The sequence below is a fragment of the Gymnoscopelus microlampas genome, assembly GCF_963454915.1.
Source record: "Gymnoscopelus microlampas genome assembly, chromosome: 19".
NCBI lineage: Eukaryota > Metazoa > Chordata > Actinopteri > Myctophiformes > Myctophidae > Gymnoscopelus > Gymnoscopelus microlampas.
The window spans coordinates 27,991,626-28,009,403 of NC_139956.1; the positions used below are offsets into that span (position 1 = coordinate 27,991,626).

The following is a 17,778-nucleotide window of genomic DNA, read 5'->3' on the forward strand; positions in this document are numbered from 1 at the left end:
ATGACAGCTCTATTATATAGGTCAGTACTCAGTACCAATTCACAGAGATCAGCCCGGAAGGGGCTTCTCTTCGTTTATCTGCGACAAGACTTGAGGGGGGAGGCACACTAGTGAACTCATGAAGTACTGCAAGGCACCGAAATGGAGAGAAGGGTGACAGACAGACAGAAAGACAGACAGACAGACAGTCTCAGTCAGTGACGGGTACTTTTACTTTACTGGAGTATTTCCAATTTTCTATACTTTTACTTCTACTCCACTACATCTCAGAGACAATTATTGTACTTTTACTTCACTACAATAATTTGACAACTTTGACGTAGTGACGCGTTGTGAGCTTGTAGATCGTAGATCTGCTATTTTCAAAGCATTTTATACATTGAGAAACTTGTGAAATGGGACATTCTGCAAAATAAGTACTTTTACTTTCAGTACAGTCATTTTAATGTGAATACTTTTGCACTTTTACTCAAGTACATTTTTAATTCCGGTATTTTACTTGCAACAGAGTAGGGGCTAAAATGTGAGGACCTCTTCGTATACTGGTGACAGGGGCTCTGGTATCCTTGTACCCTATATAATGTGTGTGTGTGTGTGTGCGCGCGCGTGCGTGAATTGAATTGAATTCAAAGGGGCTGTATTGACATGGGAAACATACGTTCATATTGCCAACACATGTGTGAAATGCAAAACACAGAGAATTAATGAATATAGCCCTACTAGAATAAGGACATGTATAAACGGAGCTGTGTAACATTTCATCTGTCTGTCTGTCTGTCTGTCTGTCTGTCTGTCTGTCTGTCTGTCTGTCTATCTCTCTCTCTCTCTGTGCACATACATCTCCAGGATCTTTGAAGCAGGTCTAAATTGCACCACCTCTTATTCTGTCTCTCTTTTTCTCTTCTGTTCTCTTTCTTCAATTGAAGGATTCTTCAATCCTTCTATCTGTTGTTCATTGCTACTGCTATATTTTATAAATAAATGTGTGCTCAAATCTATTCGGTATCTATGCAAAGTCAGTGACAGAGTGTTTGTTGATTCATTTGCCACAGCAAGGCTGGCACCCATGTCAGACCACTTTTTAGTGTCACCACAAGAGGGTGACAGAGAGCTTTAAAACAGGTGCAGTTAAGGTTAACTGAAGTTGATGTATTTGACTGAAAATGTCCCAGGAGAACAAGGGAATGGTACTTGAACAGTACCCTGTAAATGATTCCAAGTATGCGTGGCACAAAACTTAAACGCAGTCTTTCCAACATTGATGGTGGAGACATGTGGAACCCCAAACATTAGACAGTCCTGGGAGTGTGTGCGGTACTAGGCTCCAGTGTTCTAATGTAAAAGAGAATTTAAGTAGGGGGGTAAACAGGTCCATACAAGACAGAAGGATGGGATCTAATACAGTGGTTCTCAAACATTTTCATGTCAAGGACCCCCAAATTGACACTTATTAGCCCGCGGACCCCCATTTGAAAAGACATGTGCAGGGACACCCATAAGAGAAGATTTGTACGGCTCTAGCAGTGATTCTCAACCATTTCAATTTCAAGGACCCCCCAGTTTGACATGCATTAGGCTACGGACCCCAATTTAATGCCATTTCTATCTCTGGGACCCACATTTGTACACTCTCTGAGTTACAGACCAGGGTCCATTTGGTTCCTAACTATCCATCATTTAGCTGGGGATCCCCTGGAACTCCCTGAAGGACCGCACTTTGAGAACCAATGATCTAATACATCCTCTCCTTTTCCCCCCCCCCCCCCCCCCCCCCGAGCAGAACATGGCGGAGTACAGCTCTTTGCTCAGCGACCTGTCCGAGAACATCACCAACGAGGACCTGGAGCAGCTGAAGTCGGCCTGCAAGGAGGACATCCCCGAGGACCAGAGCAACAACATCACCTCCTCCAAGGAGTGGTTCAACTACCTGGAGAAGAATGACAAGCTGGCCCATGGTGAGAGAGAGAGAGGGAGAGGGGGAGGGGGGGACACTGGTCCCCGTACGAGAGTTCTGACCGTGGGATTAGATCTTCATCCATAGGAAAATATAAACTATATCGTTGATGTCAGAAACCCCTTATCTCCATATTCTAACTTTTTCAGTTTTTCCGTACATTAAAGGTTTCATGACATTCAGTTTTACAACACATTAAAAGTCTTTGTCATGGTCCTTCAAACGTGTATAAAAAGTTTTAACTGAAAATTCCTCTAGTTAGCCATTGCAGGTGTTTTTCTCTCACATTTCTAAAGCCTTTTCAACTACAATGAAAAAATAAATCTTTGCCTGCGGGTGTCGCTGTTGAGGGATTTTGCCTGTCAATCATCACCTCTGCTCCGCCCCCCCCCCCAAGGCCAATCTCAGATTACTTTTCAGCCTAATTATTCAGAAAACCCCAGACCACAGAAAATCCACTGAATGTTCAAAGTTCAGTTTTTTTGGGTGTAATTGAGGTCATAAAACCCCCCAAAAAAATAAAAAAATAAAGTGAAAATGAATGTCATAGAACCTTTAACGCCCTACATACTGCAGCTTCACACAAAAGCAACAAAGTAGCAGATCTACACACTCGAAGCGTGGCGTGAAGCACCACGTTTTGAGCTTGTCGATCTGCTACTTTTGCTATTTTTGAATTTTAATCTGAATTAGAATTTTGGACATATGAGGATTCCACCCGGCAGAGACGATATATTCTTTTTTTGCCATTTTTGCTGTCAGGCAGAAACCTTTTATGTCCAAAACCATTACTTTTCAGGAAGTGGAAAAACGAACCTATGCACCAATGAATTCAACATATTCCAATTAATTCAATGTATTCATTATTAGTCACAAAAGCTCATGTTAATACTTTCCATTGCTTAAATATTTATAAAAAACAATAGACAGACTTCACCACTTTCAACCAGGCATCCCCTATTTTGAGAAAGTACGGCTTAAAAGACGACAGATATGCAAGCAAACACTGCACCGCCACACGTGAGCTTGCAGATCTGCTATTTTTGCTGCTTTTGCACAACACGACAGAGTAGGGCAATAATTGACAAAGAAACATAAAAAGCATAAATATGGAGATACAAGGTTTCTGCCTGCCAGCGACAATATTTAAACACAAGGATTATTTCATGAATGGAAGCCCTAGTATAGAGTAGACAAGGCTTCTGTGAAAATCGACAGTTCTTTATGTTTTCATGTTTGCCCTCGTCAGACAATGGTAAAAAAATAAATAAAATAAAAACTCAAAGCACTAAACAGATCGATATCCCCCCCCGCCCGCCACAGATAACCTGTCGTACATCGAGCACATCTTTGAGATCTCACGGCGGCCAGACCTGCTGACGCGGGTGATTGAATACCGCACCACCGTGCTGAAGATCTCGGAGGACGAGGAGATCGACACCAAGCTCACACGCATCCCCTCTGCCAAGAAATACAAAGGTGTGTCAACTCTCTGCTTGTTCTTCCTGTTGTGTCGTGGTGTGTTGTCGTTTGGGGGTCAGCTACTGTATATGACATTCCTACACTTCTTTCCTTTTAACACAGTTTTCTTACGGCGTGGCTCCTATGGGGTGTGTGTGTGTGTGTGTGCGTGCGTGCATGCGTGTGTGCGTGCGTGCTTGTATGTCTGTCTGACTGTCTGTCCTGTAGGCTGAGAGATAACATTATGTAAAAGAAATTCACATAATGTTTCATACTTTTTGAAATATTTCTTTTTAGAAATTGAATTTCATACTTGAAGTCATAGGAGGTTGGATTGGGCAGAAACTTTGCCCAGAAAACTTCAGACCTCTCAAATCTCATTATGCGAGGGTGGGATGGCTCAGGGTACAGCAACTTGCAATGGGCATGGTCTTCAAGATACTCAAGGGACCAGTGCCCATGTACCTGTCTTTACTTTCTTTTTCCTTTATTTATTCAGGGAAGCCCATTGAGAGCAAGCTCTCTTTTTCAAGGACACCCTGATAACAACATATAAAGTACATACATAGGGCTAATGAGAAACAATAAACATTTGAATCCCATTACAATGTCACAGATGCAAATAAACATAGTGTTAAGTCTTCTAGCTTGCCAACTACTTCAAAAGAGTGAGAAACGCCCATGGGCACAACACCAGAGGGAGCTCCACTGATCTCATTACCCGAGATTCGGCACAAACATGGGGATGAATTAATTCTACTGTTATTCCACCAAAATGTGGAATGCCCTACCAGCCATCAAAAAGTGTGACTCCCTACCCTCCTTCAAAACCGCCATAACAGAGCACCTGTCTGCAATCTGCAACTGGGCCTAGACAAGTCTTCTAGCTTGCCAAAAGATTATTACCCCCCACTAGTTTTTCTGTAAATATACTTTTACTGCTTCTAGTATTGATGATTTCTTGTATAGTATTGTTTGTCTTTATATGTCTTGATTTATTGAATTTATAGGATCACAATGGAAACAAGCCCTCAGGGATTTTTGTGTTATCCTTTTTGTATTATTGTATAACTGCACCTAATTTTAGCAAACTGTTAATAAAGTATTCAATCAATCAATCAACATACTGTCATAGCACACATGTGATGTAGATGACTGACATCATAGTGCTGATGTCATAGTCTGGTCATCATTGTTAGTAGTTTCCTGGCCTCAACAAGTACATTTCACTCATGGACTCCCTCTCTCTCTCTCTCTCTCTCTCTCTCCTTCTCACTCTCTCTCGCCCCCTCTCTTCCTCAGACATCATCCGTCAGCCCTCTGAAGATGAGATCATCAAGTTGGCCCCTCCCCCTAAAAAAGTGTGAGGTCCTGAGGCCCTGACCTTTGCACTTTGACCCTCACCACCCCCTGACACTCCAATCAACCAACTGACCGACAGAATGACCAACCAACCATCTCTGCCCACCTTCATAGTCACGCCCCGGTTCCTCATCATCCTCACCGTACGGCACCCACACCTTCTACGACACAGTGCCACAGGCCACCTCCAAAAAAAACAACCAATCAGATCGCAGTGATATTTCATCACCTCGTAAACCTCATCTCCTGAGTTATACGGGGAAAGGGGGAGAGCTGGGGGGAAAAACGATAAAGTGGAAGAGCTGGAAAGATGGACAGATGAAGTGTGAAAGAAGGAGACAGCCAAACGTCTGTGCTTTTTTCTCAAATGCTGGCTCAGTTCACAACAGGAGTAGTATGGTAATCTGCAATGTGTAGTATGGTCATTTGTAATCTTAGTATGGTAATCTGCAATCTGTAGCGCTGTTGGGATCTGTAATGTTGCGCTTACTCAGGCGTGTCTGGGTGTCACTGTGAAAGTGGTTTGTGAGTGTGTGTTTGTGCGTGCGTGCTTGTGTTAAGATTGCTTTTGTTTACTAAAACGCCAAGGTGAAAACTACCCAGAAAGACCCCATTTAAGTCCCTGCAAAACATGAATTTAATCAAAAAAATAAATTGAAAAAAAAAATCTAAATTAAATCTAATTTGAAAGTAAGCTACTGTAAATAGTAGAACTCTTACAACCCTCGCTCCAGTATGTGTTTACGAGTACGCTTGCAGTAAAGCTGTGTGTGTGTGTGTGTGTGTGTGTGTGTGTGTGTGTGTGTGTGTGTGTGTGTGTGTGTGTGTGTGTGTGTGTGTGTGTGTGTGTGTGTGTGTGTGTGTGTGTGTGTGTGTGTGTGTGTGCTGAGCATGCAACCCATCAAGTTACTTATTACCTACTCTTAGAAAGACCCAGTCGTTATGTATTGTAAACTAGTGAAGGACTGTCACTGTTAGCTATGATGTCTCTATCCCTTTACACTTCTAAGCCCCATTTATACTTCGTTGTACGACGGTGTCACGTGCCCTAACTAGACGATTTGCAAGCTCACAGCGTGTCGCTTTGTGAGCTTGTAAATCTGCTATTTTTGCCGTGCGATACCGACATATGACTGAAGCATAAAATGTAGGCTTTACTCAGATAAAAGTCAAGTCACCACAATTCCAAGCAAAAAAAATATAGGACTAGCCACTACTTGCCTTTTGACTATGGACTGACGTATGAGACAGTTTATTTTGTGGAGGTATCAGGAGGTATCAGTATTTCTGTGCGTACAGCGTAAGGCCACTGTCAATATTTTGGTAATTTTCATTCAAGGATGTCCCAGACTGTATCTGTTTTATTTACATTTGGGTTTTGTTTTTGTCATGGGGACCAGTAAAGAAAGAATATACAATTCTGTTAGTTTACTATGCCAGAGATGTAAATATATAATTAATATATTTAAAAAACAATATTTACAGAATAATATATTTACCAATATGTTCCATAGAGAACACTCTGGTCTGTAATTTGCAACCCATTTTGGCTTACTCTTGCTAAGTTTGGTTTTCATTTAGAAACTGTATAGCATAGAATTGCTTTGTAATTTAAGACTTCTTAGGATTCTAATCTGATTTGATCTTATTTGACGTGAGACATTTCCGCTACTCTTAAAATAATGTAATTTGGGTCAACAGGACAATATACATAGTAATTTTCAATGCAACGCAACACAAGTTAATATCAACACATTAGTGACGTGTGCTATCAATATCTTGTTCAACATTCAATGTTTCAACATGCGTTGACAAAGTTCCATAGAAAAGAGTGCAAGTCCATGTACTCTGGACTATATATTATATCAGAACATGCAAGACTATATCATGAAAGTATGCTATACTTGATCTTTTATTTACTGAGTTCTAGAAAATGTGTACAAGTGGTCGATAAAGAGACAAACACTAAAATAAATAACACACCAATGCAATCGATGAGTCCAGTGAACTGAAGGGGGTGGGACTAAGGCTTCAACTAATGACAGAAAAGAAGTGATCATACAAGATAGCCTTTAATACGCATAAAGTAGTACGTGGCTCATAACACCCATTTCAGCAGTCCATATTTTGTACTTCAAAAGATTACCGATGCACAGAGACTATGCCCTGGTGCATAGGTGCATTTTGAACTCTCTCAGCCACGATATACCAACACACTAGCTAGCAAGACTGTTGAAACCATACTTAACCACTTAAACCCCAGCAGCCGTATTGTGGGGAAAGCATTCACAGAAAACAGCAGATCGACAAGCTGTGAGCTTGTTTTCAGCGAAAGCTTTCCCCACAATAACAGAAAACTGAAAATACACTAGCATAGAGCTCCCTCAGGGACTCCGCTAAACCATATTCTTTGAGACACCATCCGGGTTTTTGACCAATAAGCACCTTTGTTTGGCCCGATTTTGGAACAGCTGACGGTTTTCTGGGCTAAACAAAGGCCTCACGTGACGTTGATCCCCTTCTCCTATTCGCTCTTATTAGGACATGACGTATGTGTAGGCAGAAGAATAGGGTTTAAGTGGTTTAAGTGAACACTGTGTCTACTTTAACCCCACGGCAAAGCCTTATCAAATGTATCTTGTTCAATCTGAACAGTGAAACTTGTCACAACTGTGAGAGAGGCTGTGCGTTTGCCAGTGCAACGGGACACAAATAATCAAAAGAACTTCTACTTTACACTCCTTTAGTGTCGGTGTGTGCAGAATGTCTGAAGGTCTGCTTCTAAATAGTGATAATTAATGGCACCTTTTTATGTCTGTGTCCGTTAAAACTGTCCGATCTAAATGAACAAACAAAAACGACAAAAGAAATATGTATCTATTCTAGCAATCATACATTTCTCCCCCAAACTCACCTTAATGTGAACACACCTCCCTCCCTCCCTCCCTCCCTCCGCTATCCGCACCTACAGTGCACCACAACTGTGCCCTCCTCCACCCTAACCCCAGTGCCAATGACCAGAAGACTTTTATTTTGATCACAGGTTTCTGTGATCTAAGTTTTTTTGTATTGCTCGCCGTATATCGTGGTGTTGGATTGAGTTGTAATTCTATGCATTTGGGTTCGTATGAACATAAATATCCTTTCCCCAAATGACCACTGAATTGAGTACACAGGGTTTTGTGAGTCACAGTCAGGGACACGTTGGTATGTAAATATGTTGACCCCGAATCTACCTAGGAACAGTGGTTCACAGCTGGTTTTGCACTGGGACCCAAGTTTGACCTTCAACATGAAGTCACGGCACCAGTACACTAGATTGACGCAACATTCCCCAATAGTCCATTTCGTTCTTAACCTGTGACCTTGGGAGAAGGTACCAAAAGCCAAAACCATTTGTCAAGTAACGCTGGTCTATATCTCACAGATCTCGGTTAGACCTTGTGTGAGTGCATGGGATCACACTCAGCAGTGACAGATTATTATGATTTAGTTTGATTTGGTTCAGGGGACAACATGTTCAGCCCTCATCTTTTTGTCAGTGTCTGAAGTGGTGTTGGACCAATCAGTTGTTTTTTTTTAGGTAAAATGAAGGGTTTCCAAAATTCCATACTGTACATCCTTTACCTGAAGTACATTGTATAAGGCTTTGAAAATACAAATCATTACTGTGTCTAAAATGTTTACTATTAAGATCTTAGAATAAGTAATAATCTCAGTAATAATCGACAGTATATCCCAGACGTTTAGTTACATGGCAGCAAACAATTGGCATGTCTAGGATTGGTTTCAAACACATTTCAAATGGTGTATTCTGTATCATTTTGGAGCCAAACTCTTCAATTTCATCTCAGAAACTCTTTAGATTTTTCAGTGTTGTAGTGATGGAATTACTCCCTTGCTCGACCAGGCCCTGAAACGCGAAGCGGTGTGCGCTATACGCAGCCCTGAGTCTAATTACATTGTCGATTATAGATATCGGTCATGAGGTAAAGGGAGGCAGCTGTACTTACTGCTATGACCTGTGGGTAATGGTCTTTGCTAACATTTCCTGGGAGATTTGCGTGTTGACATTAAATGCTGAATCGGTCCAAGGCCTGCTACAGTGCTCGCCATTTCCTTTTAAAGAGCCGCAATGGTTCTGTTAACTGAAAGTTGAAAGTTATTTCCTACATCTTATGTATTGTATGTGAGTGTGCAGACTGTTGTACATACAAATAACAAGGGATTGTTTCTTTATTTTTCTTCTTTGTATTTCAAGTGCTTCTTGAATATCAACATGTGAAATTTGATGTATGTGACAAATGATGTTCTTTTTCCCCCTAAAATTTTGGATGGTTTCTGAATCCCAGTAGCTAATGGACTGTCTCATTGGCAACTGTGTGGGAGGTAGTCTGACGGTAGAGTTGCCCATGTATATCCATCAAAACAAGAAGCAAAATAAACACAAATCTAATAAAAGCTACAGCTGCCTGTTGCTATAGATGCTCGCAGGCAAAGCTTACCTTTATTTTGCCGCGTGTCACAACATATTCACATTTGGTTGTTCTCAGGAATGGCCTTTTTGTTGTTGTGTATAGTTGCAGCATCATTTCGCATCCTGTGTTTATGGAGTATGCTGCATCCCTAACAAATCTATTCTTATTTAATTACATTTTTTTCTCTTTTTTTTTAACTTGTTTTGATCCCTTTTTCATCATCCCAGTAACTGTGGCACAACCTGTCTGACTTTAGTGCTACAGAGATTTGTGTTTTTCACGGTGTTTGCTCTGTCAAACAATGCATTTTGTCATTATGTTTATCAAATTGGATGAGAAAGAAAAATCATAAACAAAAACATACACACACACACACTTACATTATGTTTAGCATTGCTTGGCTTTTTCTGTGGCCATCAGCACATAATATATCAACATATCAGTCGCAAATGATGTCAAATTTGGATATCCATGTACTGAGTACATATCAACTTAGTAAATGCTGCAAAAGTATAAAACTACTAAAAATGTATATTTATGATTATTATCTCAGTATAATCAAGACAGATATATAGAAGCATAAAGTAAAAAAAAAGAAAAGGCATACATTGTGTATTGCTATAGCCTACAGAGCATGGCAAAGCCTACAGTTCATTACAGTTTAGATCCGTGTAGAGTGTCATCTTGAGTTTTCCCTTAAGACGAGTAGTTAATTTCTTTTGTCAATTACTGGTTAGGTTGTACATAATGTAATGTGAATATATCATTGTGTTTGTTTTTTTGTTTTTGTTTTGTTTTTGGTAACTGTTTAATTTATTTCATGCCTATATATTGTTTTGTTTTTTATTATCTATCCTGACTATGTTTACTAACTGGAAACAAATCATGGGAATGAAATGTGTAGCTTATCTAATTTGAAGTTGATACCAACAATGACCAAGATATTTCTTTTCATATTGTCGCTGTCGGGCAGAAACCTTGTATGTCCAAAACTTTTCAGGAAATGGGAAAAAAGAACCTGTGTTCCAATCGGTCCAATGTTTAGTCACACAACCTCTTTGGTTAAGTATGGGTAACACCCACAGATAGACTTATCCAATCTCATAGCAGATATACAAGCTTACAAAGCGTTGCATCCTGACGTGTTGAATATCGGCTACTTTACCGCAACACTGTCTTAAGACAAAGTATAAAATGGGGCATTCATTTTCTGCCCAACAGCGACAATATATTTACTGCAATTTGCTTTTGCATTTATATATATATGTTTTTTAAGTTTCAGCTTGGGACAATGACTTAAAGGAAAAACAAATACATACAAAATAATTTAATCTTCATTTCATGGTATTATTGCTTATACCATAACACATTTCTTGTGTTTTTCTATTATACTTTACTGTTTAGCTCAGATGTCATTGTCACCTCTTGTTTTGTTTTGTTGTTGTGGTTTCGGAATCATGACAAAATGATAGTGGTCACAGAATCGACCAATCAGATACATACATGAGATGCAATTGTAGGCAGCCCCTGGCTTGCCTATAATCATTTAATTTCCCTGTCTACATATCAAGGTAGCTACACATATAGAGGGTGTTGAGTTTGTGGGAGTGCATGGATAGAGAGAAAAGGAGAGAGAGAGAGAGAGAGACAGAGAAAGAGAGAAAGTAAAGCCTGACATATTTGTCGTACGATGGTGTCAAGTGCCGGAAATGTGTGGCGGGTGCGACGCATTGTGAGCTTGTAGGCTGTTTTCGGCGCACAACATCGTCGTATGACAAAGTATAAATTAGGCTTAACTACTATGAGTTCTGACTAGTGTAGTGAAAATAAAAAGATAGTGAAGCATCGTTTCATTGGGGTTGCAGCGAAGGAACAGCATAGTTAATAAAAAGTTTAATTAGAGATGTGACCAGGAAGGAAGTCGACTGTGATACGTTTACTTCCCATTTATGGGAAACGTCACCCAAAAATGGCGGGGAATGATGCGTCACACCCGCTGTGTCTGTCGTTTTGAATGTGGCAGGTCTTGCACAACATGCTGTATACAACTTGAGAGGTTGTTGTTAATGAAAAACGTGTTTTGGATTTTGTGAAGTTGGATGGAGTCGTGAGGATGCTGAATGTGTGACGTTTTCAGGCGTGTGGCTTGTGGTTTTGCACCTCGCCATGGTTCCCCCTTTTAACCATAGGGCAAAGAGTGAGTGATGGATTGAGAATTATATTTAAAAATTGAGCATTATGCTTATTAACCATATTCGCCGCACCCCCCTGGAGCTATATGGCAAAATGTGAAATTGTTTGCTTTCCTTTTGAGAATTAAAGTTTACATTTTATGTACAAAATATCAGGCTTTCACATCAGTATGGGGGGGGGGGGCACTTGGTTGCGAACTGCTGTGTGGGGTGGGAAGGGGGAGTTGACATTGAAGATCATCACATTGTAAGATACAGTATGTGTATTAAATAATCCCTATTTCAGATGGTTCAAAGGCATCTCAAGACCATTTTCTAAGATTTATTTTTGGTTTTGTTTCATTTTTGGTTTGGTTTTTTGCAGTAGTAGACTAGCAGCCATTTTGAAGTATTGTGTTTTCAGTGCGCAAGTCTGGTTAATCTGATCATCGTTTATGAAGTGATGTGCTTTGTCACTGTGAGTTTTAGCAACGTTTCAACGTGGATTTTAAAAGAGAAGGAAAAAAAAACATTCCCGTGCTTTGGTTTTAGGATTATTCTAGTATTATGTAGGCATCTGACAATTTAATTTACCACAAAAGAGCCTTGTAGATTAAAGAGGGGTTTCCACAGAAGGTTTCAGGATAAGTTCCCAGCTGTCTTATTTAGATACGGTGGAGTGCAGTTTTCTTTGGTCTCTAAAGATGGGTAACACAGCAATAGGCAACCAAGTACAGTAGAGTGAAACATCTTATCAAATATCTCTTGGCAACAAGGTGTTTCTATGCGATGAAAGCAACATGACCGCAGACACTTTTTAGGCAATGTTGCCTCACATGATTGCCCATGCCCAAAATTGCATGTGTTTCACTGCCTTAAAGGTCAGTTAGTGGGTTAGTTTTCTCTCTATTTCTCTGACTGTAGCCTGTCTTTGTGTCCGTTTGCAAAACTTGTTACGACTTTGCACGGTATCTGGAAACTAGTTTGGTTGTGCTATACTGTTCTGTTGTTCCATGCATTCATAAATGTAAAACCTTAAGAGGTCACACAAGTAAATGAACACTAGTAACATGACATATACAGTACACACATTCAAATAGTGTTTGATCTAATCACATTGTCTCGATCCGATGAAAGAGAGAAAGGGGGTGGGGGTGCACTCTCTTTAACAATACGTATAGCAAAGAGTGTCATCACAAGATCACTTTTAAGTTTAACTTACACAATGTAATCCTCTGGATGCCATGGACTTAATGCTGTTAGAATTACAGTTTTTCATTGACGGGATTAGAATAAAATCAGGATTTACTTTACAGCAACTGCAACAAAACATGGTATTAAGATGTGTATGGTTAAATAAATATAGTTGTGGCTTTTTTGGGGGAGGGGGGGGTCATGATTTAAATGAGACCAAACTGAAATGATGCCATTTTGTCATTGTGCTAAAATGAATATAAATATTATATTATATATTAAAATATATTTGCTAACCTACTGTGTTGCCTGGGGTGATCTTGTTTCTGTGCATGAGCCACTACAATCATGTATGATTATCAAACTAGAGGCAAAGATTGATGATATTTACAGTATGTGTCTTTAAAATACCATCTGCATCAATCAAGCGGGCAAAATTTTACGTTTTCTCAGAGGGTGGCCGGCCTCTCCCTTAGAAAGGCCGGCATCAAACATGATCCACAACTTTATAACCACACAAAGAGGTTCAGCTAACACTGACTCGATACTACTAATAAAAAATAAAACAAAATAAAAAGATCATGCAAAGTAGGCAACACACAGTTTAGGCTATCAGCCAGAGGTAGAGCTGTCGGCAGAAGGATTTGGACCAGTTTGCCATGTGGACAATCTATGCTGTAGGCATCTATCACATAGTTTAATTATGGTGTTATTTAATCTGAACCGGCAACAAGCTATCTATGTAGTCAGACAAGCACTGTATTGTTTAGAACTATAACAAAATGTTGAGCAAACCTTCAGCTCAACAATTAAAACATAAGACAACTGAAATAAGGAGTCAATGGTTTGAATGAAATGAGAAAACTGAGATGAAGAAAGTGAAAAGGGCTGTGGGTGGTGCTAAAGTAATAACCAATAAGATGGGGTCTGTCAAACTTTATGCCCAGGCTAATTTGCAACCATGATAATATGCTGCTCTCAGGGCAGTTTCTCAATGCTGGTCTCAGGGCAGTTTATAGCCTTCTAAATGTATATGTATGCAACAATGTTAATTTGCTGCTCTCAGGGCAGTTTTTCAATGCTGGTCTCAGGGCAGCTTATAGCCCTTTACATAGGGTTGCCAACATCCAGAACTGGGGAAACGGGACACATGCATGGGTCCCTCGTGCGCGCGCGATTTTCTTCGGGTTTCCCGCGGATAAAGTTACTTTTTTTGTTACTTTATTTCGGTTTTAGGATTTAGGGTTAGGGTTGGGTTAGGGTTATGTGATTTAATTATTTTGGGGGAGCCGTGCCCACCGGAGAAAATCTCACACACACACACGCACGGGTGCGAGCACTGTGCCTGCCCTGTCAACTGAGCGGTCCTAGCGCCCTTCGCATACAGCACACAAACACGCAGCCAGACACGCTGTATTGTGCGCAAACAGACATATATTTTTTATTTTTCCCTTTACACCGGAGTCCGGGACAAACAAAGTCCCGTACGGGACACGCCCCTTTTGGCTCAAATACGGGGCGTCCCGGCTAATACGGGACTGTTGGCAACCCTACTTTTACAGGTGTATATATATGCAACAATCTTAACTTGCTGCTTTCAGGGCAGTTTCTCAATGCTGCTAACAGGGCAGCTTAAATGATATACATACAAGAACAACATTAATTTGCTTCTCTCAGGGCACTTTCTCAATGCTGGTCTCAGGGCAGCTTAAATGATATACATACTGTATAACATAATTAATTTGCTGCTCTCAGGGCACTTTCTCAATGCTGGTCTCAGGGTAGCTTATAGCCTTTTACAGGTGTATATATATGCAACAATGTTAATATGCTGCTCTCAGGGCAGTGTCTCAATGCTGCTCTCAGGGCATAATAAATGATATACATACAACAACAACAACAACAACAACAACAACATTATTAATTTGCTGCTCTCAGGGCACTTTCTCAATGCTGGTCTCAGGGAAGCTTATAGCTTTCTACAGGTATATAGATGCAACAATGTTATTGTTTTACTATCTTTACTATAGTATAGAATAGATAGTAAAGATAGTATCTTTACTATCTTTTATTATCGGGTTTTTGACCAAATAAGCACCTTTGTTTGGCCCGATTTCGGCACAGCTGACGTTTTTGATCCCCTTTCCCTATTCGCTCATAGGACATGACGTATGTGTAGGCAGAAGAATTACTATTTGTATGATACCTCGATCATTTTCATACAGGCAGTCTGTGGGCAGCAAACCAGGGGTCCCTCTCGCTTCAGCCGCGTTGATGTTGAATGAATCAGCGTTGCCATGTCCGCTAATTATAAGCGACGTTGGTCATATTTTTCTCCAAAGTTCAAAAAATATTGTTAGTTGCGGGTTGCGTTTGTTTGGGCTTGTTTCTAAAGTGTAGTTGCTTATTTGGGTTTGTTTCTAAAGTGTAGTTGCTTATTTGGGCCAATGGTTCAACTTCTCAAACATTTTCAAATCAAAAGGACCCCCAAATTAATATGTATTTGTCCACGGACCCCCATCTGCAAATAGTTTGTGTCAGGGCAGGGAATGGGCCAAGGGACCCCTGCCAGATTTGTGTTGTTAAACTGTTTCAAAAGATATTCCACAGTGTCATTTTTTTCCCAAGATTTATTTTTGAAAATAGCAGATCTACAAGCTCACAATAGGCGTCGCATCGCGACGCGTGTTGAGAGCTTGTAGATTGGCTATTTTCAAATAGCCGATGGTTTAAGTGCTCATGTTGCTAGTTGCTTGTTTTGGGCTCGTTTTCCTCGACCTGGTTGCTTATTTCTCCCGCAAAATCTGGCAACACTGGAATGAAGCTGTGCATGTTGACAATGAATGATCCTGAGGAGGATGAGGAACCAAAACGTGACACAAACTAGCTCACACTTAATATTATGTATGTAGCCTATTCATTCCGTCTTTTAGAACTATGATTTACATGCACGCGAGGAAGGCTATACGTACGGAATGCACAGTAGTTTTCTTAACCTGGGGTAGGTTGGTGGAGCATCCTACAGTAGACCTTTGTCTGCTCTGTGGAAATAACGGACGTTTTATGACAAAAGCATAAGGTAAGTGTGTTGTAATGTACAGTGAACAAAATAGTCACATGTTTTACTTGAGCAAAAGTATCAATACTGCCATGTAGAAATTAGACAGTAATTACTGTACATTATGAGTCCATTGCAGACATTTTGAGGATCAGTTTTTGTCAGCAAGCGACGCCAACGTCATGCATCCTTTCGATATAATAAAAAATAATTTATTTATAGCACTTTTCAAAAGGACAGTACTAATTGCTACACACACACACACACACACACACACACACACACACACACACACACACACACACACATATTATAACAAGTACTATAGTGTGTTGCCCTTTCGGGCAACCACACTAACAAGGTATGCAAAAATCATGTAGAGGTTTAAATTACCAGACAGCAATATATAAGTGTTAAATAGGTACAGTATATTACGAGTTATCATTGCTATAGACTAGAGTGTTGGTTCAGTAACAGGGGTCTCCCTCTCTCTCCAACTCTTAGTAGATAGAGAAAAATCCATTTTCAGGTCAGGATACAAATCTTAGCCTATCAGTTGTTTTAATAATTGTATTTCTGAGTCTTGATTGCTTTGTCTGTTTTTTCCAGCGTGCAAATGAACCACGATGCAGAAACTGGCAGTTGACCCGGTGGGATGTCCAGCATCATACACCTGCAGGAGATGGCACGCCTGACAGTATGTTGCCAAAGTATGTTGTAACAGACAGACCCCACATGGCCGGGGGGCTCACAACCTCGTTTTTGTGAAAATAAAGAGAGCAGGGAATTGAAGACACCGGCACCATGACGGACTGGGACGAGTTTCTAAAGAACTTCATTGAGGAAGAAAAACTTAAAGAATGTAAAGAAAAGGCCATTATCTTGAATGAAAGTTCACAGGGAAGAGTGGCGGAAGAGAGGGCGGACAACTTTGAACTTAGTAGTGCAAGACGAAGCAAGAAGACAAAACAAGAAGTCATCGACTTGTGTGACAGTTCATCATCGGATGAAGAGGAGGACGCAACAGAACTTCCGCTAGTGATGTCAAAGACACGTGATCATCTGCGTCGTCATCCCGTCAATCGACGTGATGATTCTGGCAAAGCCGTCGTGGTGGATAGAGCACAACACGGTTCAAACACAACTAAAGATCTTACAGCGAATGAGACCAAACGCCACACAAAAACAGTCCAGCTGCAATGTCCGCAGAAGGGCATGTTTGAAGCTTGTGGGCCTGACAGCATCCAAACGGTCAAGGCGGGCAAACGTCACAGTCAAAGACGTTTTGTTAAGGAGAGTAGCACGACAGATGTTAGCAACCTTCCTCCTGCTGACATGCGCTTTGTTAAACAGTGTTACGTGCGTTTTGGGAGGAAGTTGGGAATTATAGAGATCACGACGACGGCACCCACAGGGGTAAAACCATACATCTGTGAGGAACGCGGACAAAAGTTTGGGAATGAAAGTCTTTTGAAAATCCACGGTAGCATACAGAATGCGGAAAAACCATACACCTGTAAAAACTGTGGGAAGAGTTTCACGAAAGCAGATAAACTGCAAGACCACGTTAGAATTCATACAGGGGGAAAACCATATATCTGTGAAGACTGCGGACAAAAGTTTGGGAATATAAGTCTTTTGAAAGTCCACTGTAAAATGCACAAGGCGGAAAAGCCACGCACCTGCAAAAAATGTGGGAAGAATTTCGCAAAAGCAGATAAACTGAAAGACCACGTTAGAATTCATACGGGGGGAAAACCGTATACCTGTAAAAAATGTGGGAAAATGTTCCGACTGATACATCATTTTCAGTACCACATGACAGTGCACACAGGGGAAAAACCGTTTCCCTGTCCACATTGTGAGAAAAGGTTTAGTCAGGAGAGTTATTTAACGGACCATATCAGAACCCATTGTCCACATTGTTGGAAACGGTTTAGTCAGGAGAGTCAATTAACAGTCCATATCAGAAAACACTCGGTGGAAAAACCATATTCCTGTGGACGTTGCGGGAAAGGATTCACAGCATCAAATGATCTGAGGAGACATTTTAGAATCCACAATGAACAAACATAACCATGTTTGTTGTTACATCGTCTG

General features: G+C 40.6%; 2 protein-coding genes across 4 annotated transcripts in view; both read left to right on the plus strand.

The window, feature by feature from the left end:
* The window catches only part of pea15 (proliferation and apoptosis adaptor protein 15), a 64,816-nt gene extending 54,224 nt beyond the window's left edge, over window positions 1-10,592 (plus strand). For 2 of the 3 annotated variants that reach the window (XM_084043368.1, XM_084043367.1), the window contains 3 exons: window positions 1,781-1,955; window positions 3,278-3,433; window positions 4,718-10,592. In XM_084043368.1, coding sequence (XP_083899494.1) covers window positions 1,784-1,955; window positions 3,278-3,433; window positions 4,718-4,782 — 393 coding nt within the window. In that variant the 5' untranslated portion in view covers window positions 1,781-1,783 and the 3' untranslated portion in view covers window positions 4,783-10,592. The remainder of the gene's footprint in view (window positions 1-1,780; window positions 1,956-3,277; window positions 3,434-4,717) is intronic. The other variant, XR_014599680.1, reaches the window with a different exon arrangement.
* Window positions 10,593-15,616: 5,024 nt separating this feature from the next.
* On the plus strand, window positions 15,617-17,754 carry LOC311034947 (uncharacterized protein; the record flags this gene model as incomplete). The annotated part of the gene is made up of 2 exons (XM_084042980.1): window positions 15,617-15,699; window positions 16,288-17,754. Exon 2 carries the CDS (start codon window positions 16,483-16,485, stop codon window positions 17,752-17,754), a length of 1,272 nt encoding a protein of 423 aa, XP_083899106.1. The 5' UTR covers window positions 15,617-15,699; window positions 16,288-16,482.
* Between the last annotated feature and the right edge of the window lie 24 nt (window positions 17,755-17,778).